This window comes from Dreissena polymorpha, chromosome 3 (genome assembly GCF_020536995.1).
Source record: "Dreissena polymorpha isolate Duluth1 chromosome 3, UMN_Dpol_1.0, whole genome shotgun sequence".
Lineage (NCBI taxonomy): Eukaryota > Metazoa > Mollusca > Bivalvia > Myida > Dreissenidae > Dreissena > Dreissena polymorpha.
This window is the reverse complement of record NC_068357.1, coordinates 32,717,180-32,744,848: the sequence shown is the minus strand read 5'-3', so window position 1 is coordinate 32,744,848 and position 27,669 is coordinate 32,717,180. Positions and strand designations below refer to the sequence as shown.

The following is a 27,669-nucleotide window of genomic DNA, read 5'->3' as shown; positions in this document are numbered from 1 at the left end:
CAACATAATAATACCTCAAAGAAACGTTTTCTGCCATGAATTGGATTCATTTCAGCACTTTAACAATTAATTAAACGCAAAATGATTTCAAGGACTTTAAAAGTCGGCTTGACAGAAGTTGCTTAGCAACAGGTACGGTAAAAAGCTGCCGTATATTTCCAAGAAACAAGTATGATAGTTTAAAATCGATAAAGCAATGGATACAAACAATTCTAACTGTCAAAAATTGGCAGAAATGTGCACAATAGGACTAAAATTTGATAGCTGATTCTTATTTTATATGAATTCTTACCTTTTAAGAGACGAATGTCTATCTTCAAACCGGAAGTAGGAACATTTTGACAATAGCAATGTAGTAAAAATCGTAAGTATGAAGGAAAGCTAATTCTAGCCTAATCATGTGATATTAGTGGCTGGTCTGTAACATATAAAAATTGGTCAACACTATTAATTATATGACCAGGCTAGGAAAAACAACATGAATGAATGAACAATGAAAACAATTATGCTGTTGACAAGGAAATTCAGGTAACCAGTTTCAATGTAAATTTTGATTAACACTTAAATAATGTACTATGCACTGGGTGGTTACATTACCCCCCATTACCTCCCGTTGCCATATAAATAGCACATTGGCAATTTAATGACAATGTTATATATAAAGTCCCTAGACCGTCTGGTTTACAGACAGTCTACTGTAGTAATAGACACGGAATAACAGTATATAAATATAACATGGCGGACAGGGTGACAGTAAATTTGTCAACTTGAGGAAATACTGTCAACCAAGGCGAAGCCGAGGTTGACAGTATTTTTCCGAAAGTTGACAAATTTACTGTCACCTTGTCCGCCATGTAATATTTATTTTATTATACCAAACAAACTTTTCAAACATGAACAATTTACATGAACCATGAACAATTTTAATATTCAATAATTGTATTTAATTTCAGCAATGAAGACGCATTAATATGTTGAGTGGTTCAGATTTTCGGGCCGATCAATATGAACTTGGCTTTATTCGGCATGAACCTAGTAATCGATTTATCCCATCAATTTTCTTAGTCGTCAATTATTTCTTAAAAATACATTACGGAACCAGCTTTTCGTATTTTATTTTCATCACTTGATTACGCAATTTATGACGTTTTCGTGTGACGTCATTTCTGTGACGAAACATTTTGGGACAACACTATGGACGTTTTATTACCAGTAAAATATTTATTTAAAGCATCGAACGAATTTCGGATTGTGTGTTTTTCATGCATGACACCTTAAGAACAGACACTGGAAGTGTATATCGTTGTAACTTTATTGTTATTAGCATTGGATTAAAGTTGCCATTGAGGTAAGCGTGTCGTTTATACTAAATTGATTTTTGTATTACTCCTGACTTCCTGTCAAAGCTTAAGTAATGGCATTAATCTATTCTACAGCACAGTTTCAGCTACAATCGATATTTTAATTATCCAAATACAACGGAAATACAAAACTGCGTACTGCGCATGCGCGAATGGGACAGTATAAGTTTTTACCATTTCGCACGTGATTGCTAAGGTAGCGGGCGACAGTATTTTTTGGACAGTAATTTTTTTCCCGCTGGTGGCACGTGATTGCCAAGGTAGCGGGCTACAGTATTTTTGGACAGTAAATTTTTTCCCGCTGGGTCTGACAGTATTTCTATGTCACGATCACAGGTGGTTAGCGTGTGGCTATGATATTAATTAGTGAAAACATCATTTTGAATGATAAATAATCATATTATAACGAAAAATTAACTTTTCTGGAAAAAAAATCACTATCAAATATATATATAACAAGGTATGCAACTCAAAATCAGCCCAAAACGCGTTGCATCGCTTTGAACAGCCATATCTTCATCAATTGTGCAGCGATTTTCACGATCTCGGTCTTATTCAACGCAGATGTGAATTTCCTTTCTGGAAATGTATATTTCTTGCAATATTTTAACAAATGCTGTGTCAACTTTTAAGAAATAACACGATACACAACTCGCATGATGGCCTATGGGAAGTTTAGCATTGTTAATAAAAGTGAGGTATAATAATCATATATAAACATTAAGAACACTTTCGGTTGAACACATAAACAGCCAAAAACACTTTAACTGAGCAATTTGCAAAATGTCCTAAAAGGGTTTTAACAAATGGATTATGGCAACTATGTTGGCTTCGTTTACCAATAAACATATATGTTCATTTTTTAACATGTTTTGCTTCCTTTTCAGCAGAGTCATCTTCATTGCCTCGTTTGGATTCGCCTTGATTTCGCACTGTAGTCTCCAAGTTCTTTATTGCTCGGCTGTTCCATTCAACAGCAGACACAAGTTTCCCAATAGAGCTTTCAAAAGTCCTTTCTGTTTGGAATAGCGCTGTTGCAAGAACACTATCTTCACGGCGTGGTTCTGCCTCTGTTTGTGCACTTGCTGTCTTCACAGGTAGGCGCCTTGGCTCATCCAATAGGGGCGTGCTCAGCCTGGAAACGGACACTGGGACAGCAGGAGCAGGAGTCGTGAATGATGGCAGACATCCTACCATTGAAGATAAAACTGGCGTTGGCACATAATTGGGAAACCCCATTCCCGACACAGATGTGGTATTCACAGACACTGGTGTATGCTGATAGGCTGGAAATGGGGGCATTAAACAGGGGGGTGATGAGGCTAGATATGGCGTAGGGAAAAGCTCTTGTAGCATTTCAAACTGTTCCGCGTCGTCTTGCTCCGCGATGACCGCTGTACTTTTTTCACACCTATGGTATTCGGGTCTTGTCGGGGTGTAAGGTAGGTTGGCAGCAAAAGGCGATGGATGGAACCACAGCTTCTCCAGGGTTAACATTTGTTTCAGATTGGCACGGGGAATCAAAAAGATCAATTTGAGTGTTAATGTCTGATTCGGTGTTACAACAAGCACTATAAGCTTGCTGTTGGGTATCAGGAGTCTGGGTAGGATATGTGTGTAAGAAGCAAAACCTCAGAGCACTAAGCAAATATGTTTAGTTTGGTTAGTCACGGGAACAAAGTTAAAATAAAATAGTTATCAGACATGTCCATTTTCAATATTGATTTAAATAATTCCATTAAATATTTTTATTCACCAACTCTGTTTTGTAACAACACTTTTTATTGTGTTAAATGTTATACTATTGGCCAAATCTTCTAACAGCATCCAGGTGTTATCAGGTTGCAGGGACATTACCTTATGGGGTTCACTAATGGATGCTAATGAATGTATACACTGGGTAAGAGGTGCTTTAAAAAAACATTTTAAAACACGTTTTCTTGAGAATTTCAAGTTGTGCATAGAAGACAGTGTTTTTATGCGGCATATGACAATGTACAAAACATAAGAATATATTCAATAAGCCTGTGTTCTTGGCAAAAATTTTGATGTTTACAGCCATTCATAAACAAGGTTATGCTGCTCGCAACGTGAAATTTTGGCATTGGTTTCAGAAGTATTCAATGTTGAATTCTGAAATCTAAATATATCGGTACAAACTGCAAGTAAAACTGTCTTTCATGCACAAAAGAATTTTGCAAAAAAAATTTAATAACTTAAGATATTTGCAATAATAAAGTTCTCAACGGTGTGTTTTCATTCTATGTAAACCCTGTTGATCCTGCACCCTAGTTATATGGCAGGTACAAGCAGGTTATATGGTTAAACGATTATAGATTACATACACAGTACATTGGTTAATATAGAAATCAATGCTAAGGTCATGCGTCTATTATCAATTCTGGTACTACAATAATTTGAGTTACACGTAATGCAGTATATAATCCATATACAGCTTACAATAAGAAGCATTTGTTTGACAACACTTACCTCTGGCAGAGGCTCTGCTAATTTTACATTTGTTCAAACTCTATCCTCATCTTGTGAGGTGTTATGTTTTGGTTCTTTGTTTACTTGTGGTATGGTGGTTTTAATTAAGGAGTTTTCTTCCTTTCTTTTTATGGTCTTTGGTTCTTTCTTCGTTTGTGGTTTCTGTTTTTCTTTTATTCTGATGTTTCGTACATCAACTGACAAAGCAGTTCATGCGTCAATTCCTGTCTCTTCTTTTAATGATGCTGAAACGTCAGGATTGACCACCAACGCAAGCTTTGAGTCTGTGGCTGACATGAGCTTTGATAGCGCATCTCCTCTACTCGATATCGCAGATCCACAACAACTTCTAGACCTGCTGTCATGCAGCGAACTTACAGAGGAGGAGGAAAATGTCAGCGTGACAGACGACCTAACATTGCTCAGCACCATTGATGCCCTGTTTCTACCGCCCACATCCACCGAAAGACCAGTCGGCCAGTCTAAACGTGAAATTTGCACAAGTCACAAGCTTTTGACCAGTGCAGACGTGGTGCTACAGAAGCGTTTGAAGTTGGAAAAGAAACTAAGCAAAAGTGCTAAGTCTAAAGCAAAGAAACTGAAATCTTGAGCGGAAAAAACGAGAGACGTAGGACCTAGCCTACAAAATATAATAGGCAAGCGTAAAATGATTGTTATAACATCTCGTTACAACTATTTCTCTTGAAAATAAAGTCAATAGAAATGTTTAATAAGAATGTTTCAAATTTAAACAGATATAATATAATATATAATATATATATAAATATATATATATATATATATATATATATATATATATATATATATATATATATATATATATATATATATAAAATACAATAACCAAGCTTCAGAATCTATTTTTTTTAAACAATTAATGGTCTGTATTTTCCCGATCAAAATTTTGATGTCCGTATTTTCACCCTGTCGTATCCGTATTTATCCTGTGCCGTCCGAATTATACCGATTTTCACTGATGTTAAAAACCGTGTCGTTTCTCGTTTTAAGACGCGAACACATATCAATGGTGACGATAATACCCGAGGAAAATGGTTCGCAAATGCATTATTTGATGACTGGCACCCGGCGTACTGGTAGCCCACTCATCTCAACCTGTCGAGGAACGGGTTGCAGAAATCGTCTGTATTTTACCGGACGTACCCTAAGGAACATTGATGTGTTATATGTTAACTTCAAGGGGCCTTTTCACAGATTTTGGCATTTTTTTAACTTATTCATTAAATGCTTTATATTGATAAATGTAAACATTGGATCATAAAAGCTCCAGTAAAAAAATCAAGAAAAAAATAAAAAAAGGAAAAGAACATTGCCCGGAGCAGGTTTCGAACCAGTGACCCCTGGAGTCCTGCCAGAGTCCTGAAGTAAAAACGCTTTAGCCTACTGAGCTATTCCGCCGTGTACACATCTATGATGTATTTTATACCTTATATAAGCAATCTTCGTAGATTCACAAAATTTAACGACAAAAACAGAACTCTCCAAATTATTCAATCGTTTCGCGTTGCAACGCTTTATAATTTTTAGGTTTTAAAATCGTCAAAAGATGCATATAATGGCTATATTAGAGCATGGTTAATGTTCAGTATTACTGTTTCCTCACAAATATCATAACTAAAACGAAAACTTACGAATCTGAAACAACTTTTTTCAATTTTTTCAATTTACCAAAGCGTGAAAAGATCCCTTTAATGTTTCGAAATATTGTACGAAAGAGTCGTTGATTTCGAGTGCTTATGGGCTTGAAATGACTTGGATGTTCACAAACTTGCTGTCTGATGATGTTTTGTATATAATGGTGAAACGATAAGTTTCGTGTTACAATAGGTGACTCGAGTAATAGTTGAATCGACTTTAAACATTTGCGCTTAGAACTAGGAATCGAGGTTAGTTCTCGTTTGAAGTTATACGCACAGTCTAACACTGGTTTTGGGTAATATAGTTCAGAAGATAAAACTGTTGTAACAGAGTCATGCAAAACAAGATTGCTAGTGTTATTTATGTATGTATGTACAATTACTATTTGACTTGGGGACTTAATCCACTTTTAACCTTTCGATTAAGTTGTCATCTTTTTTAGCGATGGGTGTACGTTAGAGATTTCTAATTTTAGTGAGAGTTCTCGCAAAAGAATAGTTGTCTGGTTATTCACAGGTATGATGTTGGTCTTTTGCTTCGAACATATTACATACAACTCATAGAAAGGTCGTTTCTTTTTACATATTTTGCCGATTGCTAGGAAATCTGTATTATTCGTTTGTTCATTTCATAGTCGGGTTCTTGAAATATAGAACACACAATTGAACTATCACGTACATGGTGATCAATAAAGTTAACGAAAAAATCGAACAGAACTTCAATGACAAGTAGCACACAATTTGGGTAGTTCAAATATCGATTGAAACTGAACTCTTCTGTACATAAGATTGATGCCTCTACATGCTCAATTTGAGATTTGACAGGATTTATCAAACAGCAAAAATTTTATTCAAAGGCAACATTACCTCGATGGCAACTTAAAGGTGATATTATGGGCATTTTTCACTGTTGAATAGAAAAGAATTAACAGGTCTAATCGGTTAGTTAAAATGTGGTAACTGACCAATTATCTGCAACTCATCTTGCTACCAGTTATTTATAAAAAAATATATATTATATTCGATATTTTACATTACTGTCCCAGTCCACTAAGCCGAGTGGAACTGTCTTTATATTAGGGTCGGAGTTAGTGTTCGTGTGTCGTATGAATAGATCTGGTTGCAGGAAATTAAAATGATCCGTAAAGCAAAATTGTGTCGAATGAACGAATCTGTACTTAAACTTAATCAAACTGTACTTGAAATTAAGACATAAACGTACACATTACGCAATGCCATTAAAACCTAAAAAATAATTCGTTATCAACTAAAGGAATTCTGTTAAAAATAATATCACAACATTAGCAATTATAAAAATCATCAAACGACTAGATCTAGATGAACTGATTAAAATATGCCTAAACCGTAACAATAATGATACATAGATAACAATGATATAAAAATGAGAATATTATAAACTGTCCATCAGGTACTTCTTAACTGCTATTTTGAAGGAAGGTAACTTTCCAATACTGATGAATTACCTATGGGATGAAAAGATGTAGTTCGGGTCTTCCGAGCATTTGCAAGGTTTCAAAGTTCGTTGATGACCTAACTCAAAATTTCTGCGTTGATAAAAATGGAGTTGCTCAGGGGATGAGTTATGAGCAATACAATGGTTCAACAAGGCCTTGACAGTTGTGATCGCCTTCTTATTGCGACAAGGGATTGCATTGGCATAACGGGTAAAGTGGTCCTTTATGACCTACACATTCTCATAACCACCTTCACATGTATCCACTTTGAGAAAAACCATGCTAACAAGTTAAATTGGCCTGGAGGTCTCAATAGGTACTAGATTAGCAAAAGGAACAATAGGTATTTTTTCTTCAAATACAACTCCTACAGTGATAAACATGGCTGTCAATGCAGTGTTCCATGCCTGGCCAGTAAAAACGCTGTCAAGCAAGCCATAGTGACTTGTCGCGCCCTGGATGGCCAACGTCATCATGAACAACCCGACATGCTATTATGCGATACGATTATTGCACCACGAGTTGTCGAACTGGTTCACAATCTTATGTGGAATTGCAATACAAACCTTCATCAATAGGTGGTAGTCGATCAAAATCACTAATCAATGTTTTGAGATTGACTGACAGATCTTTCTCCTCTTAGGGTTTGGTAACAGTATGACCATGTCAATGACATGTAAAATGTCGCGGTCACATGACTTTTCATTTCACATATCAATACAGAATAAAGTATTCGTTTATATTCTGAAATCATTAAATTGTCCTTTTATTCTGAGCAACAATTATATTTTTGCAAGCCTTGATCTAACATCTTTAAAGATCAAAATCTACTTTATTTGGGAAATATCTTTGAGAAAAGGTGTTCACATCTCCAAATAAAGACATGTATTGTTATATATGTCTCTTTGATTGTAAATATTGAACAAAACGTGTATCATTATTTAATGAAAGTGGTTAAAGTTTATTTTTATTTGAATTTGTCTCTTTCATTGAAATAATATTAACATGGTAATTTTTCATTTGATTTGTAAGAAAGCCATATAACGTATAGTATTGTTTAAAAATGTAGTTTTTTTGTGCCTCGGATTAATTTGTTTAAAGTTTTTATGCATTTGAAACATGTTCTAATTTTGTCTTGCATTTGTTACATTTCTCATGAATTAAGGTCATGGAACATGGGATACAAATCCTCTTAAGATCGCATTTAGGTTTAACGTAAGTTACTCCCATTTGACTATTATGTTTTTCAGTATAGTACAGTGTAATTGTGAGTACCATTAAAGCGTTAAAGTCGAGGTTCGATGTTATTATTTTAGTAAGCCTGTCCTTTTTTATGTTTCCCTTTATAGAACTTTAATTTATTTAATAAAATGACCTTACTTATTGTTTGTGTAGCGCTTTCCAATATAAAAATGAATAAATGTCATATAAGCAATGTAAAATATGAATACTATAATGTTTATATGTGAAATAATGGGAAACTGCGGTTCCCTCTCAACGTAACTCAACGAAATTCCCTTTATTAATTGCTATGTTGAGTCAGAAAAAAGTGAAAACGATGTAAAGTTAATATTTTCATAAAAAATATCGATAATTGCCATCGTAAAAGTGTTATTTATTACATATACCACTATTTCAGGTAATTCGTCACGGTAACCTTTGGGATGTCGGTACCTTCGCGAGCATCAGTTATTGGCAGCTTCAGTAAGTAACCTGACCGAAATCGCCGTCGAAAAGCGGGTATAGCTTACCGAAATACCAGTTTTAAAACACTAGTTCGTGTCAGATATATGCGAAAACAATGTTTTGTTGATATTTCTATAACTAACATAGGTATATACCCTTGTAAAAGTGTTATATATTACTCATACCATCATTATACGTAGTTACACGTTGGATGTCGGTACCTTTTATAAGCGTCTGAGCGCATCTTAACTTTCCGAAATACCTGCTAAAGATATCTAATGTTATTTGAAAACTAATAAGTTATGCTTTTGCATAATATATTAATGTCACAAAACCCTTTTCTGTGTGTAATAGCGGATTAATCATCCGGAATATCGCGTATTCTTTAGGCATAGATGCTTCTTTAGTGTTAGCATGTCGATGTTTTCTAACCGCTAGGCTACGAGCTTAAGTGGGCGGGATTTTAATAATTTAGTATACTATAACCCAATATGAGTTGTTTGCCACCGGTCAGTGCGCATGAGTGAAAACTCCCAATCGTAATCAGTAATAATCAACTTGTCTATATGTTTGTCTTCATCCATACTAGAGCGCATTCTCGTGATATACTTCGGAAGTTATAAGGTGATTGGTCTTTTATTGGAAATAACGAATAATACATGTCAGTATTTTAATATTTCATTGTATGTTTACTTTGCTCCTTTAAATCCTTTATCGCATATTTGTTAAACTGTATGGAATGAAATAGACAACATATTTAGATCATTTTATAAACATTTATCAATATTATTATATTATTATTATTATAATATGTATTATAATAATATTATTGTTATTATTATAATAATTATTATAATTGTTATTACTATTACTATATTTAGTAGTAGTAGTAGTAGTTGTAGTAGTAGTAGTAATAGAAGTACAAGTAGTAGTAGTGGTAATAGTAGTAGTAGTAGTATTGTTATTATTATTACTATTAAAACATGCAGAGGTAAATTTCAATTGGTAATTGGAGGTTTGGTTTCAGTTCCAAGATGTTCGTCTTCGTTATAATTTCATCCTGCATCGTGGCTATTGTGGCTGCTAATTGTAGTATCAATCCGTGCCTAAACGGAGGCACATGCAATGCCTTACATAAAAACGACACTGCACAATTTTACTGCCGCTGTCCATCCGGGTGGGAGGGGCGCTTTTGCCAGACCCGTAAGTGATTTGTGTTATTATCAATTAAAATAATGTAAGCGGGTAATAAGTGGACACTTTCCGTTAAGGCGTATTGTTTTAAAATTAGTTGTGTGATGTACACGTACGTTAATATGATTATAGGTGCTACCTAATTTACGGGCAAAAGCTAATAAGATGTCTGTTTTAGATAACATAAGTTGTAAATGTCTGCACATAATCATTATTGTGGAACAAAACCTTTAAATGTTTGACATAAAAATATGTAAACTGGACAAACCAATAAAATGTAATTTGTTTTTAAACAAATAAAAAACAAAAATAAGAGTTAGGCTTTAGATGAAACAACAATTAATCTTGTTTTCAAACTCTTAAATACTCAGTTTGATTTTTGTTCTATTTTTAAATTGAACAAAATTAGACATTTTAAATTCAAAAATCTCGTTTTTTGTGACTGTGACCTTGACCTAGTGACCTGAAAATCAAAAGGGGGCATCTGCCAGTCATGATCAATGTACCTATGAATTTTAATGATCCTAGGCCTAATTATTCTTGAGTTATCATCAGGAAACCATTTTACTGTTTCGAGTTACTGTGACCTTGACCTAGTGACCTGAAAATCAATAGGGGTCATCTGCCAGTCATGATCAATGTACCTATCAAGTTTCATGATCCTAGGCGTAAGCATTCTTGAGTTATCATCCGGAAACCATTAAACCATTTCGAGTCACTGTGACCTTGACCTTTGACCTAGTGACCTGAAAATCAATAGGGATCATTTGCCAGTCATAATCAATTTACCTATGAAGTTTCATGATCCTAGGCATGAAAATCCTTGAGTTATCATACTGAAACCACTTTACTGTTTTGAGTCACTGTGACCTTTGACCTAGTGACCTGAAAATCAATAGGGGTCATCTGCCAGTCATGATCAATGTTCCTATGAAGTTTCATGATCCTAGGCGTAAGCATTCTTGAGTTATCATCCGAAAACCAATTTATTATTTCGAGTCACTGTGACCTTGACCTTTGACCTAGTGACCTGAAAATCGATAGGGGTCATCTGCCAGTCATGATCAATGTACCTATGAAGTTTCATGATCCTAGGCCTAAGCGTTCTCGAGTTATCATCTGGAAACCATCTGGTGGACGGACCGACATGTGCAAAACAATATACCCCCTCTTCTTCGAAGGGGGGGGGGGCATAAAAATTGTTTAGGGGAACATGTATAATACATTGGTTATCATTTAATCACTGCCCTCACATCATATTTTTTATCTAACTTCACATTTTCTATTTACATAGGTGCGACACCAATGCTTTCGTCTAGTCCTGCGGAATTGAATAACTGAATCATGTGAACAACATTTTTTGACAAACATGCTCCTCACTCTGCTTAATTGTGGTCAACGAAAAGAGGAAATAATTTCCAAATAGTCAAAATATGCAGGGATGTCAGTATGTTTATAAGAAGGAAGATTAAGTAGAAGAGGGAAATAAAATAAAGACTTAATTTTACTTCAAGCTTGTATTTATGATTTCAATGTCAACATTATAATATATCATTGTAAATCCAACACATGAATTGACTGTGGAATGTTACAAAATTAATCAACAATGTTTATATGGTACATTGAATCAATAATTGTTTACTTCAGTGAAATTTATAATGAGCAAGATAATAGCGATACAGAAACGTAGACTCGTAATTGCGTTTTTGTGTTGAATAAACGAATCTGCATAGACTGATTGGGATTTCTAAACGGAGAACATATCTTATATACATGAAGGAGTTTTTGGCTGTTCATCAGAAAAATATTTACTATTTAATACAACTTTTCTTTCCTTTATTTTCTGGTGCTACTTCTTCTGAACTTGTATTATAGTTTTCATTAATCGACGTTTTATATCTTTTAAAAAGAAATAAGTTTCAGCTTAAACAATAAATATATTGAAAAACGCTATACGGCGTTAATTTCAAATATGATAGTTGAAAATAAAAATTCTATATTCACCGGTAATTGCATATAGTTTAATTAAAAAACTTAATAAACGTGCATCACTTGTTTATCCCTTATCTGTCGTAAATCAATTATTGTATCAACTTAAAAAGTTTATTGCATGAACAGTTTATAAAGTTTCTACCATTTAACATGGTACATCTCGCGATGTTTATCACATAAAACATATATGTAACGAGTGTAATTTAAAATTGAACGTCATACATGTGTGGTTAGATCATTAAACGATTTCCCCTTATAACGACACCTTTAGTATTTTGGTAGTTTGGTTTTTTCTAACAATATAAATTAGTAGCATTTACCAATAGCGTTTCATTCATTTTTTCTCAATCATTCATGTTATTGTATATCTTGAAAGCAATACTGTGGTATCATCATAAGGCCCTTAACGGTAGTCCATTGTGTATTCCCCTGACGATTAACTGACAGATTACTGACCCTGAAATTCTGCAAGGTGAAATTTAATGTGTAATGGTAACTGAGCCTAATTCTGTGTCTATGAGTCTTTTCGAAGTTTCTGAGAATAGTTTGGATATCTAAACACTGAACAGTGTTTAATACTATTTGATGGACTAAAAGACGTAGTGATGTGGCCATTGTTCTGGGGGATTTCTCTCAAATCGGCCAAAAATATTCGGATGTATTCATTCGCGTCTACTGGAAATTTTCTCAGCACTTCATAGCTATCAATATAGGTCATTTAAGGTGATTAAAGCTGGATTAAACAGCTATGTCGAAACAAGTATTAATAGTAAATTGGATGTTGAACCTCATTTTTATCATCTCAGGTCTAATTAAAAAGCCTGCATAAGTGAATTGAAAACTCTTTGTATAAATTAAAGTCAATAAACTATACAAAACAATGATTCCGAAGTGTTTGCATCTATCTTCGAAACGATATTTTGCTTAAGCCTAAGGCGTAAGCCTAAAATTGCATTAAAGTATTGGTCATGGCGTACACTGATTAAACATAAAAACATAAACACAACATGATATGTAAAATTATTATTTATTCAGGAATTAAAAAACATACATAGAGTTCATCTGGTATTTTCAAATGAAATATTCACAATTATAACATGACCTACGCTCAAGGGGTAAAATAACGTAATGCTCATTTTTGTTCATTGCACGGTGTTATTACACTAGTTATTTAAATGTGAAATGACGTCATTTTTTAAAGAAATTACGTCATTATTCCAGCGAATTTTTTTCAGTTGAACTCTTTTACGATGTGAATTAACGGTGAAAAGAGCATAAAATACAAAGACAATTTGTTGGTCATGTTACAAATATAATCTAAGATTTGTGGTCATTTTGTATTGAATTTATTAAACTCGACAATCCTCGTTATTATTTTTATTTAGATGACTTGTTTGATAAAGTCAATACAAAACGACCACTCATGCAAGATCCTATATTTATGCCACTGCATTAAGCAAATGGGTCATTGGACAAAAAAGGAACATTCAATACACAATAAACAAGAAGTTCTATATTAAAACAAGCTTCTTAATAATGTGTAAAAGTTCAATGTCTCCCTGGAGTCTTCACAACACAATGGTCCCAAAACTGTGTGCTTTCTTTCTTGTAACATGCTTTTTATAAACTACTAGGCTTATTGAAACATTCTATAAATGCATTGGCACTTAGTCTATCAGAATTTACATAAATGCAACATGTTTGCTATCTGCTAGTTGTTAATTTCTTTTCTCTTTTACAGTGTTTGCATAGTGCCTATCTGATAGTTTTTATAACAAAGCTGCTTTTTTGATGACAGACGCATACCCTTCATTATAACTGCATTTTCTTTACAGTTCACTAATGTTCCATCACATAAATTCAACACAAAAATTGAACACTACGGTTGAGTTCACAGTTGCTTATATTTCATTCCCTCCCAGTTTAATATATCCAGAATCGAGGCGTTTAGTATTTAGCATCCAGTCAGAATAAATCATGAAATGTGTGCAACCCAGCGCTTGACAGAACAGCTTCTAAAATATTCAACAAAAGAAAAATACATAATAAGCCAATATCCGATGTTTATGTCAGCACAGTTTTATTGTAAGCACTAAGTAGCAGTTTTGAATAGTTTGGTGCAAACATGATCGAGTACGAGTTGAACTGTTGTTTTCAATCATAACCTTATCTTAAGAAGATATTAGCATACCAACAATAGAGGATCTTGGAATAATCATGTAGAATCAACTTGAAAAATTACACTAACACTGGAGGATAAACTTTTAGTTTATTTTGATTGAATGAATAACAGTAAGCTTAAAATCGGCGAAAAATTGCTTTGTGACGAAAACCAGGGCTTTTTTTCCTTCTTTGCGATTGGCCGTGGACGGACATTTCACAATTTTGACACGGCCAATTCACAAACCTGACATGGCCGTGAATATTTACAAAAACGGCCGTTTTAAATCGTGAAAAACGGACTTTTTGTGCTCAAAACTGTCAAAAACGGCCATTTCGGAACAGAAATATAAGTTTCATAACCTCGTTTTTAATTCCGAATTCGCGAAAAACTGTCGACTCGCGTTACCGATGTTTGTTTGTTTTAATCGATTTTAAAGTGTTGTGTAACCGGTGAAACCGGCGTAAATAGTAAAAGCTCTGCCCAGCAACGTCACTATAAAAAATGGCGACGCCGAACGCTCTCTACTACACGAAGAAAATTAAAAAAAAAACGCAAAATAATCCCGATTTATTTAAATTTGGGATAACAGTAAAGAAACAAAAGCTTTCTACAGAAGGGTAAGATTTGAAACATGCACATTGATAACATTATAAGGAAAGTCATTTGATTAAAGTGAAAGTATCTGACGCGGCTTATGTATTGATGGAAGCTAGTCAAAACGGCCCCTAGTCAAAACGTCCCCTAGTATTGATGACCGAGACTTGTTATTCGTATCTGTTTACGATTGGAAATCTTGGTTAAAGTACATGTAATAATGTGGTTTTTTCATATATATTTTTTTCATTTAAATGCATATTCATGACACATATTCAAGATTCAAACTTTGTATGTAGTCTATTTATGCTTTGTGAAAAAATGTGAAAAATAAAATAACTTGTTTACATTTCTTACAAAAGTACTGTTTTTCAATGTATACCTAATGTTTCAGATCAAATGACAACCTCCCAGGGAGATCATCATACACTGGCGAGGGTCAGGCTCACAGAACATGAAAATTATCATGAAGAAGGAATTTTCCTCTTCAGATTTTGAGAGAATTATTGACATTTTCAAGAGTAAAAAGAACAGAGTTCTAAAGCTGTAAAGTCCAGAACATGTCTGAGTTATGTGCCCTTGAAATGTTCTATGTTTATAAATGTTATTCCTGTGGTAAAGAATTGTTGGGACCAGGTATTTTAGTTGCATTTGGTACATGAATAATTTTTTGCAAATCAGATATATGTATATGTGTTGTTATTGTATCAAATACAGTATTCATAGAAGGAAAATATGCCTTTATTGCATTATTTAAGGAAATTTTGATAATATTCAAGTGTTTAACATGCTTTAGCTATGCTAATGCATTGAACTTTGAATTTCACAATTTAAAGAAGTTCGCGACTCGTTTTTTCACAATTTTAAGAAGTTCGCGACTCAATTTTTCACAATTTTGAAAAGTTCGCGACTCAATTTTTCACAATTTTGACAAGTTCGCGACTCATTTTTTCACAAAGTGAGGGGCCAGGGCCGCTTCACAAAGTCAGGAAAAAAAGCCCTGAAAACGGTTTCTGTCCACCCGTGTCTGTTATATATAAGGCATTCTTTCGCAATATAGATCTAGCTTGATATTTCTTGTAACCAAATGTAATAAATCACTTATATATTTACTTACCAATCGATTGTTATTCCATATCTGTTTTTCATTTAAATGTTAACAAAAAACAGAAAGTCAATTCCACTTTTCACTCCCTTTTGAGATATCGAACTGATACGTCATTGTTTGACAAAAGCAGTGACGTCACTGAGTCATGTATATTTGAAGATGAAAGAAACGCGGTCGTTCATGTTTTGAACAAATAAATCTTTTTAAACAATTGTAAAATAATTTGAAAGGTTGAAAATAACAATGAGACAGTTTTATTGATTGAAACAAATAAATGCAAGACAAAAAATGTATCTTATTCGATTTGTTGAAACCGGATGTACGCAATACAATTTAGACGGGTTATCTTCCTTTTGATTGTGTGTAAAAATAATGTCACCACTTTTAGTTAACCAGTTTAAAAAACGGAGGAAAGATAAGTGTCCAATGAATAAGTATTCAGGGGAGATAAATAGCATCGCGAAAATAGGTGACGCGTGGCAAACAAAAAACCAGTCGCATCATATGTGTATTTTTTTGTTGTTTTGTCTAAATTTCCATATGTATGAACGGTCAACGCCCGCTACGCGGGCTTTTGCCCGTATTATATTATATAGTCTATTGACAATGCTGAATATATAGAGAACGGTTTAACCTATTACAACCAACATGTCAACCGTCAAGGTCACAGGTGCTTGAAACATGTCATTCGCTTGAAACATTAAAACAGGCACTTGCTCAGAGTTTGTTAAAACGTGATGTTCACATACGTTTATATTATATATAATGTAGTCTTTTGACGGTGCAGACATTCAAGAACACAGTTTTACCTGATGCAACCATGCAAGTTGGTATGATGGTTACTTTAGATGAAAGTGGACCATACTCGAGGTCACCAGGTCAAAAGTAAAGAGCATAGGTGTTCGTAAAGATCATAGGTGTTCGTATCATGAAATTTGCTTAACGAAAAATAACAATTTCATGTTTTATAGATTCAACTGCCAGTTCTAGTGTGTAAATACCAAGTCATAGTTGGTATGTTGAAATTCTCTCCAGAAAGGTAGTTTTAATACCAACCAGCCTAATGTGAAAGGCGGTCGTTTGGGTTTAGCTGTTGGCCGGTATTTGGTGATGTAATTTTTTCCAAACTGATTATTTTCATAAACAGCTGGGAGTCACAAGAGTTGGTTTTAGGCACGCACATGACACGACAATCGAAAACATTAGACAACATTTACATTTTAATCATAAAAAGGGCTTGTTTTTTTTCTCCAATATATATTAATGCTAAAGGATACACAGGTAATTAGATAAATTATAATCAGTTTGTTTACAAATAATAAAAAAACGTTATTCAAATATAACTTTGATTCAATTAAAATAGCACGTAATAACTATATTCACACATGTATTATCTCTTAAATATGTGAGTGAGGGTGAGGGCATCCCACTCCACTCCGTACATAGTTTGCAAGCACTTTATGCAAATTATAACAAATTTGAACCAGTTAATCATCAATAGCTTCAACATTAAAATAAATACAAACATTATTTGTGAGGGTCGATGACATCCCAGTCCACACCGTACATAGTTCGCAAGCAATGTTTTTATATTATATCACATTTTAAAGCTTTTATATCACAATACAAACAATATTTGTTTAACAAATAATTGACTATACATGACTACCTTTAGTCCCTTATCACAGCAACTGCAAAAGAGCTAATACGTGTTCCCTATCATTACTTTGACATTTACATAGTTAATTTGATTAAGTACATGGAAATACAAGGACATATATGATTTAGCTGCTTTTAGAGTGGGTATAGTTTCGTTCATTTTACAATTTTAAATAAACATTTTGATCAAAACAACTATTTAACTTAAGGGTCTATTTGTATAAGCATGCCCCAATAGAAACGAGGGCATATTTAAAATGTTTGAAAAATGATAAAATCCAGAAAAACAATTATGTTATTAACTTATTGACATGCTTAAATTCCCCAAATATATGTTCTATAGTTCACTGCGGGGAATCACGTGGTTTTATTTTGATATGGAACACGGAAAATGGCGGCGTCATTGTCTCGGTAAGAGTAACTTTTTTGCTTCTCGTACTTTAATTCGAAATGTAAGCTTGAAATGATGTAGCCTATCATATGCGGAATCGAAATCCGCGTGTAATGATATCTTACTTTTCTAAATTAACTACCTACTTTTCTCATATACCATTTGAATTTATATCAAAGTGAATTATTTTAAATGATAGTTTCACGGAATGAAGGCATTGTGTCATACATTTCATAAAATAAACATAGGTAATACCATATTATTGCAGTAGAAATTTGAGAAACATTATTTGGAATATTTACGATATTCTGGACGGCTTACCACTTAATATGTAAATAAATAAACGCGTAAATAAAAAAATGATATGTTTCACGGAATAAAATATGTATGATATGTTTCACATAACATTTGTTAAAGAGCTTGTTAAATATTTATTTTCAGACTTGGGTTGTGTCGAATTTGCGGCAAGGCTTTTCGCAGCGCCTTAGGGTAAAGCGATCATGAAAGAAAACATTCGGGGGTTAGGCCATACAAATGTTGTGGACGGATGTTCTACAGCAAAGCAAATTTAACAAGGCACATGTAAGATGGTATTGTGAATATTTGTCATTTTCAAAAAAGTGAGTGAGAAAAACATTTGGTATTTAGGCACAAATGACTATCTCCCAATTGTATTTTATTACTGTTTATAGCCGATTATTGCGACACATTGCAAACAAAATTGTTTTGAAAACGTAAAATATTTACGTTACCATTCTTGCAATTGCTGATGATGGCTCTTGAGAAATGTACATACACATCGACAACGCACGGAATGTATACTCAATTGGTACAAAGCATTTTCGAAAAAGAAAACCAAAAACACCAGGTTTATTCGATAGTGTTTTGTCATTTATGATCCAAAAAACGTTTGACATGTTAAGATGGATCGATTTCATGTCGGGACAGGAGTTTAAAAACAATACTCAAACTTCGTTGCACCGTTTTTATTGGAGGATGTGACAAATCTTCTAAAATAGCAAAAGTTTAAAAACATTCGAATTGAATCAATTTAAATCTACTATCTTTTGCGTCATGAAACGTAAGTCACTCTATAAAAAATGAAAAACTTGACCAGTTGTTTAATGTTTTTTTACAGCAATGTTTTGTATTAAACTACAGGAATGTGAAGCACCCAAGTCCAACGTGTAGATCTCTTGTTTTTCCTTGTATGTTTTCTTATGCAAACTGGTCTTTACTTTCCTGTAGGTGCGCAGCACATAACAAAACTTAAGATTTTGCCTGCGAGACATGTGGGAAGTCTTTAAAGGCAGACCTAAGTGCGTGACACACCACCAAGAAGCGACGTTTAAATGTGACACATGCGGGCATCAAATGAATAGAAGAGACCAATATGATGATCACATGGCTATGCATCTTGGGGCCAAGAATCATGCATGCAATTGCAGAGAGACATACACTCACAAGCCGAATGTGTATAGGCATCAGAAATTTTGCAAACATGATTAAAAGGGAAATACTAATGCAGTTGCAAGTAATAATACGCAATCAGCTAAAGAAAACGCTTAGACGCGAGTTGTTTACTTTGCTTTTGAAGTTTTTGATTGTGCAACAAATTTTAAGCCAATGTACAGTAAGTGATTTATTTTAATTGATCGTATAGGTGCAATTTGTACACAGCCATATCGTCATGGTTATCCTCAGGGAGCGTGATACGCTTTAATGACCTGTTAATTTTTTTATTTCATTTTTTGAAGGTGATTATGGTGATTTTGTTGTGATTTTTCAACCTTTTCTCATGATTAACACTGTGATTTAATTTAATTATCTGTGATAGTGATGATTTGTGAACGCATACAGGCAAATCCATGTTTGCTATTATTGTTTTGAAATAAATAAATCAACTAAGCGTTGTGTTATTGTACAATCATTTAGAAACAGCAATTTATAAGACATCCAAATTACGGCGGCAGTTAACATTTGAACACCTTAACTAAGCCCACACCCGTTTGAACGTATAGAATTTAATCTTGCATATTGAGAACATGACAATGTTACAAAATTCGCTTGTATGCAAGAAAATATATAATAACATACCAGCATTAAATTGAGAATTTGTTCAACATTTGGTTGAATATTCACAACACACTTCTTTGATATCCAATATCGAAGGGAAATTTTCATTCATAGCAATTCACACATTAATCAATATGCTGCATCGGCGGCTATGTCTCAAATTCTATGGTATGTGATAATAACTTAAACAACGCGTATATAAGACGTAGGAATGACAAACACAATGTGAATAAAATTGTACCCTGATTTTCAATAGTTTTAATTTATGAAACAAACAGCCGTTTCTGAAAATTGTCAGATCAAAATTATTTCTACTGTCATACTGTCGTTTATTTCCATTAATAAATGCCCATCTTATCAGATGGCAGGATTTTTTACTCATTTCTCGCTTTTTCCAAACGTACACCGAGAGACCCGAGCTTTGAAGACGTCCGTGAGGAAGACACTGTGCCAATCTTCTTTCTTCCTTTTGATCTTTTTTTCGAACACAATCAAACACGTGGTTTCTGAAGAAAACAAAACGTAAAATTTAGAATGGTTGCATTGTACATTTCTAAAAAGCCCGTTTTAAATTGAAGGATTGCAATCGATTCTTAAAGCATATTATTCAATGTTTCCATTTTTATTCAATTGTAATTTTGATTTAACCAAATCCATGAACACCCATGTGAACACAATCTTTTTTCTATTCTTACATTATTCGGTTTTATTTGAAAATAGACGACTATTCTATAAAGAAAATTTGTAGATTTTGCCATAGAATACATGTTATATCTTTACAATGGAACGCTGTAACGGGGCAAAACGGATGTGCCTTCTATGCAGATTCTGCAGTGATCTGGTTGCTCAAATACGATTTCCTCGGACTCTTCTGCAAGGTTGTAGAAGTGCGAGCGGCTCGTGCGGTAGGAGAAACATCTGCGAAAATTAAGCATCATACGCATATTAAACAAAATGCACTAATGTTAGATATTCCATTTTTAAGATAAAACTTCCAGTAAAGTGAAGATACGGTCGCAGTTAATGTATGTGTTAATTTTTACGCCATTTTCAACACACGGTCCATCATACGTATCACGGCGGCCAGTTAACCTAACCGCACTTAGTCCTGGGCGTAACCGGTACTATGTGCTGAAACTCATACTAGTAACTGAGAAAATATCCGACGTTTTATTTCTCGCCTTTAGACAATACGTGAAACATATCAAACAATTAACGTGAAACATATCATTAATTTGTATTCCGTGAAACATATCATTGTGTTTTGTGATTTATTATGCAGAAATGCAGATAATGCCAAGTTTTCAGACTCTCAGACAATTTGTTTGTAATATTAAGAAAACCTGGTTTATATTTAATAAAAAAATGATTTGAGGAATGTCAATATATAAATCATAATTGTGAAGAATTCATTTAAATCCATGAAAACTATCACTGTAATGCATTCGCATGTATACGAATTCAAAGTGTAAGCGAGAAAATTACTCAGTAATATATGAAATGTAAGGTTACATTACACGCGGAATTCGATTCCGCATATGATAGGCTACATCTTAACAAGTTAAAATCAAACATTTAGGTACAACAAGAAAAAATAATACTCTTGCCGAGACAATGACGGCGCCATTTTTCGTGTTCCATATCAAAATAAAACCACGTGATTCCCCGCAGTGTAGTTTCACATTCAGTTTGATAAAAGGTACAGTTAGTCGAAGTGGTATTTCCAATTTTGAATAAGAAGAATTATGATCCTATTATTCTTTGTACAATTCTATATTGAAACCACTGTAAATTGATATCTCGTGTAATATGAAAAGGCATAGAACAAAATATGGTGTCATTCGTTCAATATTTGGTAATTATATCATACATTGGTTTTGTACCCCTTGTATTTATTAAGATGGACCGTACGCTCATGGGAATAAAAGGCTTCATAAAACAGTTGTCAGTAGAGCATATCAGCTTATTTAATATTGTAACTGCATTAATATATTTTTTTAACATTTTGAACCAAAGATATAAGAAAGTTCAAAGTTTATTAGTTCTCACTCATAATTCAGAAACATAAACCTCGAAGAGGTATACGGGAATAACCAATAAGGTTTGCAAAATAAATGTGATGCGAAATGGGGATTGGGACTTTTGTTACTTTGATGACAACTTGTCAAAGTGCTCTTACAGCTTTCCGGTACATCGGATGCTTTGAAGACGCTGCTGTCCGTATCCTACCTATCCTGCTCCCTCTATCGAATTCAAACTCGCCGATAGAGTGCGCCGCTCGCTGCCAGGTCTACCTTTACAGCGGCACGGAGGTCAGAAAATAGGGGGTGTCAGCATAGTCATCAATATAAAGAAGTGAAACTCCAGCTGCTGGAGCAGTATTGAATTTTCATTAAAAACAATTAGTTGGTCCTTTATTTAAGGCAAGTGACCGATTGCCCAAACAGTACAAAACAGCACAATACAGCACAATACAAACCAACATAAACACAAAATATGAATAAAGCTGGGGTCACCGCCTTGGAACGGTAAATGCAAAGCATTGGGGGTTTAAACCTGGTTATAGAGCGCTCAACCTCACACTTTGCCCAGCAATATTCATAATACATTTAAGTGTAAATAAAATTTAACGTCATAGCATTGTAACTCAAATTAAACAATAATAAAAGGGAATTAAAACGCATTCAATTTAATTACTATTTAATTACTCAATTGCATTGAAGATACAAGAGTAACAGAATTACAACTTTTTGACGAACGATCAAATAAAACTATTAACAATTGTCAACTACATTCCTTCTTTATAGAAAAAATTTGAGAATGTAGAATCATAGAGTTAATATCTCAGATAATCATCGCGCAAATACAGGAAGAAGCAGCAATAATGGGTGTAAAAATTCCATATTACATAGCTTGGTTGTTTATGTGACTGCTAAACAAATTAAAAATAATTAAATCAAACAAGAAACGCCTATCAAAGAGAAAATATAAATAAAATGGAACATTATAAACCCAATGACCTATGCATGTAGATTACAACTGGGAAAGTCGGTCGTATGACGTCACAAAAATCCATAATGACATAATGACGTGAACAAATTCCAAGGGCAGTACTAAATAAAAATATTAATGGGGCTGTGCTACTAATAAAACAAGTTTACGTGATTTAATATTAAGAAGCAAATGAATACAAATGGTAATTCCATTAAAGCGACATTATTGGAATCAAACAGTATATAGGTGTTTTGACAACTGAAGACAGAAATGATTTGATGTACGATTTGAGTCCAAATGTAGTTTACATGCAGATTTGTTCATACGACACAATGACACAATTTTATTCAACAGTGAAAAATGCCTATAATGTAGTATTCATGCAGATTTGTTCATACGACACAATGACAAAATTTTATTCAACAGTGAAAAATGCCTATAATATCACTAATGATTCCAAATTTTAAGGGAAGAAAGATATAGTGAATCGAAAACCATCAAACACGTGTTTTTAAGTACATAAGCATCGTATCCTTTTGATAAAAACAAGTTAATTAAATTGAAAAGTTTAATATGAACATTTGGTTTAACATATTTTAATTTGCGGACACGCTTCAAAACATCTCCATAAAATGATGGATGGGAGATTCCATGATTTAAATGCCATTTTAAAGAAACATTATATTTTGAAATTAAATCACCATACTTAGAGTAAAATCTAGCAAATTTATTTCTTAGGTTATGATACAAAAAGCCTTGTTTTAGCAATTTTTTAGTTAATATTAGATTACGATCATTAAAATCTTTAATACACGAACATGCTCTAGCATAACGTACCAACTGCGAAATGTAAATACCATAGGAAGGTCCTTTAGGGATGTTGCCATCTAGAAACGGAAAATTCACAATTTCAAAGTCAAAATCGTCCCGTTTGTCGTATAAACTAGTTTTGATCAAATTATTATTAATAGTTAAATGTAAGTCTAAATACGCAGCGTCTGTATTGGATATACACGATCTATTTAAGACTAGTTCTTTTGGGTAGATTTTGTGAATATATTGTTCAAATAATGGATTATCTAAATTAAGTATGTCATCAATGTACCTACTAGTAAGGTTAAAACAATTAATCAAATCTACTTGCTTAGTTTTAGATAATTCTAACATAAATTCGCTTTCATAACAATATAAAAAAAAGGTCAGCTATAAGTAAGTGGCGCACAATTAGTACCCATAGGAACGCCAATAATTTGTTTAAATATTTTACCATTAAATTCAACAAACAAGTTATCCAAAAGAAAAGTAAGTGCTGCACAAAAGTCAAGACCAGTCCAAATGGTGTAATTATCTAATATCTGATTAGTAAAAAAAGCTGTTTTAGTGTTTAAAGCTAGATACAAACATTTCTCTCTAGCAAAAGTTTTTTCAATCAAAGAAACAAGTTTGGATTTTATTAAAGCGTGAGGAAGCGTTGTATATAGTGTCGAAAAATCATAAGTACTTACCTGTGACACCTTATATTTTTTATTTTCAACTATATCAATAACTTCTAAGGTGTTTTTTATTGACCAAAATAGGTTAATATTACTATTTTCATAAACTTTATTACAAAATTTAGCTATATGATATCTAATAGCACTCAATGCAGATGTAAGATACACTGATAATTGTTTGGTGGTACAAGACACTGAATTAGCGATAAAACGACTTTTATATGGCGTCTTATGTAATTTAGGTATCCAGTAAAGTGATGGCAATTTCTTGTCAGTAATATTGACTATTACATTTAACTTTATGCATTGCGCAATATGGTCGGTAATAATTTCATTAGGTTGCTTATTGTACTCACAATATGATGTAGTTTGTAGCATTTTTTATCTGAGCATCGAAGTAACAACAACCACTGTTCCCTAATACATCATTGTGTTATTTTAAATAGACTACAATTTATATCAGTATACATAGGCAAAACTGTGCACATTGTATCCCAATGTTTTAAAAATACAACTTTCTCAAGAACTTTTTTTTAAGTTGATATGTATAGTTCTTATAATCTTCCAGTAGGCCAGTTTAACTAAGCAACTTACGCAATAAGACGACATATTCAATTATTTTGAATTCATATAATAATGAATAATTTGTATATTGATGGAGATTAATAGTTTTGAACAGGTCGTTTAATGCCATTAAATACACAAAGCAGTGCTATTACCGGAAATATATAATTAATCTTATACAATATGAAACAGATATCGTTTGTTAATCATTCTCAGATTTAACAAAGCTGCCATAAACTTCAGTGCAAGTTCTTATTTTGTATAAGGCTATATGCATGAATTGTGTCATTTGATGCCGACTAATCTTTAAGGGATGTGTTCACAGATTTTGGCATGTCTTGAAGTTTGTCATTAAATGCTTTAAATTGATTAATGCAAAATTCAGAACTAAAACGTTATAATATAATAATATAAAACAAGAATACTTTTAAAGAAAGAAAACAGTTATCCTCACCTTGGCTCGAACCACTGACGCTTAGAGTAAAAGGCTATCGCCTAAACCACCTAGCCACCCATGCTGCTATGCAAGGCACAGTATTCTATACGTTATATAAGCAATCCACGTATTTTCACAAAATAGAATGATAACAACAGAACTCTCCAAATAATTCAATTGTTTCGCGTGTGTAACGCTTGATAATTTTATCAATTTTTAACGAAGATTATTCGTAAGCAACAAATGTATATTCGGTATAAGTCTGCGTTATTAGTGTGATTTCACTCACAGATTGTCATTGTTCATTTGCTTTTTGAATATGTGTCATCAAAATTGGAAAATTCTCATTTTGACAAACTGAGCACACGTCCATTTAAGATTAGAAATAAAATATATTATGTATTACAATTTTAATTATGATCAAAGCCGATCAATGAATAGAATAGAATAAGTCTAAAAATTGTGAAAGGAGCTCATAAAGAAGGAGGCGCTGTTGATTTTATGGGGCAATACAAAATCAAACTAAATGTATTTATATATGTGTATTTTTTTAGGCTGGCGATTTTTGTTTTTGTGGAGACTATTTGATCGCTATGATCAGGCCAGATTCGGAATGTAACAGTGTGTGTCCTGGTGACAGCAGCAATAAATGCGGAGCACCAGCGAGGATTGGCGTCTACAGCAACGTTCACTGTGGTAACATGTTGTACTTGTATTATACGCCCCTCAGATACGTCGCAGTGGGTGTGTTTTAGAATCACCATGTTAATCTTTCTTATGTCTGTGGCTTTCTCTGTCTGTAAACAAAGACGACGCAAAACTCGTTAACATTTATCTGTTCGTTGTGACATGAAGTTATGCCTTGCTAGAAGTACTCTTACACTAAATACATCATTCAAACTGTCGACCATTATTCCTTTTTTATATGAGGTTGTACGTGCGCAATTGCCCTTATACTACCATTAACAATGTGATCTGTTATCCTTGTGAGCTTATCTGTGCAATGCGCAAGTGGGAATTTTGGAACCGCGCTTTGTCCGTCGTGCGTTGTCTGTAGGCAGTCGTCTGTATATTTTAAAATCATATTATATGAAACTGTAAGGGTCACGGGTTTGAAATTTGGTTAGTAAGATAATATACCGTGGTTCTGAACTGCGTTTGTTCAAATCATGCCTTTCCTGTCAAAATTTTCCAAAACACAGGGGTCACAGGATCTATATAGACTTATATAGTAAATAACTATAAATATTTTCTTGTCTCAAAATACAAGTCCAAAAGCTTTGATATTTGATATGCAATATCAGATAGATGTCATGTACAAAGTCTGTTCAAATCATGCCCCTGATATCAAAACTGGCTTTGCAATATGGGTCACGTGATTAGTGATAAATTTATTAAATATCTTACCTGAAACAACATGTACCAGACGTTTGATTTTTGGTAAATTCAGTAAGTGGCCATATGCAAAGTTTCTTTAAAACATGTCCCTGCTGTCAATACTGGTGCCATGGGCAAAATGATTTATATAACTATACTTGTTTTTTTTATTACTTAAACAAATCTACTCTGACACTGCATGCATCAGTGCTTTAATATTGTTCACCTCGCACAGTGGTCCTCTACTTATTTTGTTAAAATCACGCCACATGGGGCAAACCCGGTCACGCCCTAAGGGTCAACTGATTTATGAAGACCAATGTAGCAATATTATTAAAAAGATTCTTTTCTGAAAACACAGGGCCCAGAACTTGTATATTTGTTGTGTTACATCAGATAGTGTATAAATGTTGTAAAGAATAGGTCACAGGGATCAACACTGGCCACGCCCCATCACACAGGTGAGCAATCTATGGGGAATATTATTTCATATCGATACCTCTTATCCTCGTGATGCGTCGCTAACAATGTTACTCACTTATAGTTCCATGAACACATGTTATCGTCAGACAAAAATTGCAGGAAAAGCCTTTTTCGATGCGAGATTCTTACTCGTGTAAATTATTGTATGAATGTTTAGCAACCAAACTAGATTTATATTATGTAAAAGAACTATAACACGGTTTGATTATAGTTTCTTTTGCAGCCCCGCCTCATTGACAAAGAGAAGCGCCGTTCACACTTAACGCTGCGTGAGCTGCAACGAACAACCCGAAGGACTTTCTTTGCTTTTTGAAAACGTTTGCTGTAGTTCTTTCTATATGACATTATTTACTATCACTTTACTGACTGCCTGATTAAAGAGTGTTTGCATTCTATTTTGCTGAGAAGTGTCAACAAGGATGTATAGGATATTGTTACGTTGAAAAAACAACAACT

General features: G+C 33.6%; 1 protein-coding gene and 1 long non-coding RNA gene across 4 annotated transcripts in view; both read left to right on the top strand.

Moving 5' to 3' along the window:
• The first annotated feature begins 1,179 nt into the window (after window positions 1–1,179).
• Window positions 1,180–27,669, top strand: part of LOC127874124 (WSC domain-containing protein 2-like) — a 26,596-nt gene continuing 106 nt past the window's right edge. The window contains exons 1-6 of one of the 3 annotated variants that reach the window (XM_052418263.1): window positions 1,180–1,212; window positions 8,642–8,706; window positions 9,716–9,891; window positions 22,048–22,178; window positions 25,908–26,049; window positions 27,437–27,669. The exon at window positions 27,437–27,669 is cut by the window's right edge and continues 106 nt beyond it. In XM_052418263.1, the coding sequence (XP_052274223.1) occupies window positions 1,195–1,212; window positions 8,642–8,706; window positions 9,716–9,891; window positions 22,048–22,178; window positions 25,908–26,049; window positions 27,437–27,450 (546 nt within the window). In that variant the 5' untranslated portion in view covers window positions 1,180–1,194 and the 3' untranslated portion in view covers window positions 27,451–27,669. Of the gene's footprint in view, window positions 1,213–8,641; window positions 8,707–9,092; window positions 9,350–9,715; window positions 9,892–22,047; window positions 22,179–25,907; window positions 26,050–27,436 lie in introns of those variants that run through there. The other 2 variants (XM_052418264.1, XM_052418265.1) reach the window with 2 other exon arrangements.
• On the top strand, window positions 14,211–15,366 carry LOC127874125 (uncharacterized). The gene is made up of 2 exons (XR_008046638.1): window positions 14,211–14,655; window positions 15,027–15,366. It is a non-coding gene; the product is annotated as an uncharacterized LOC127874125 (long non-coding RNA).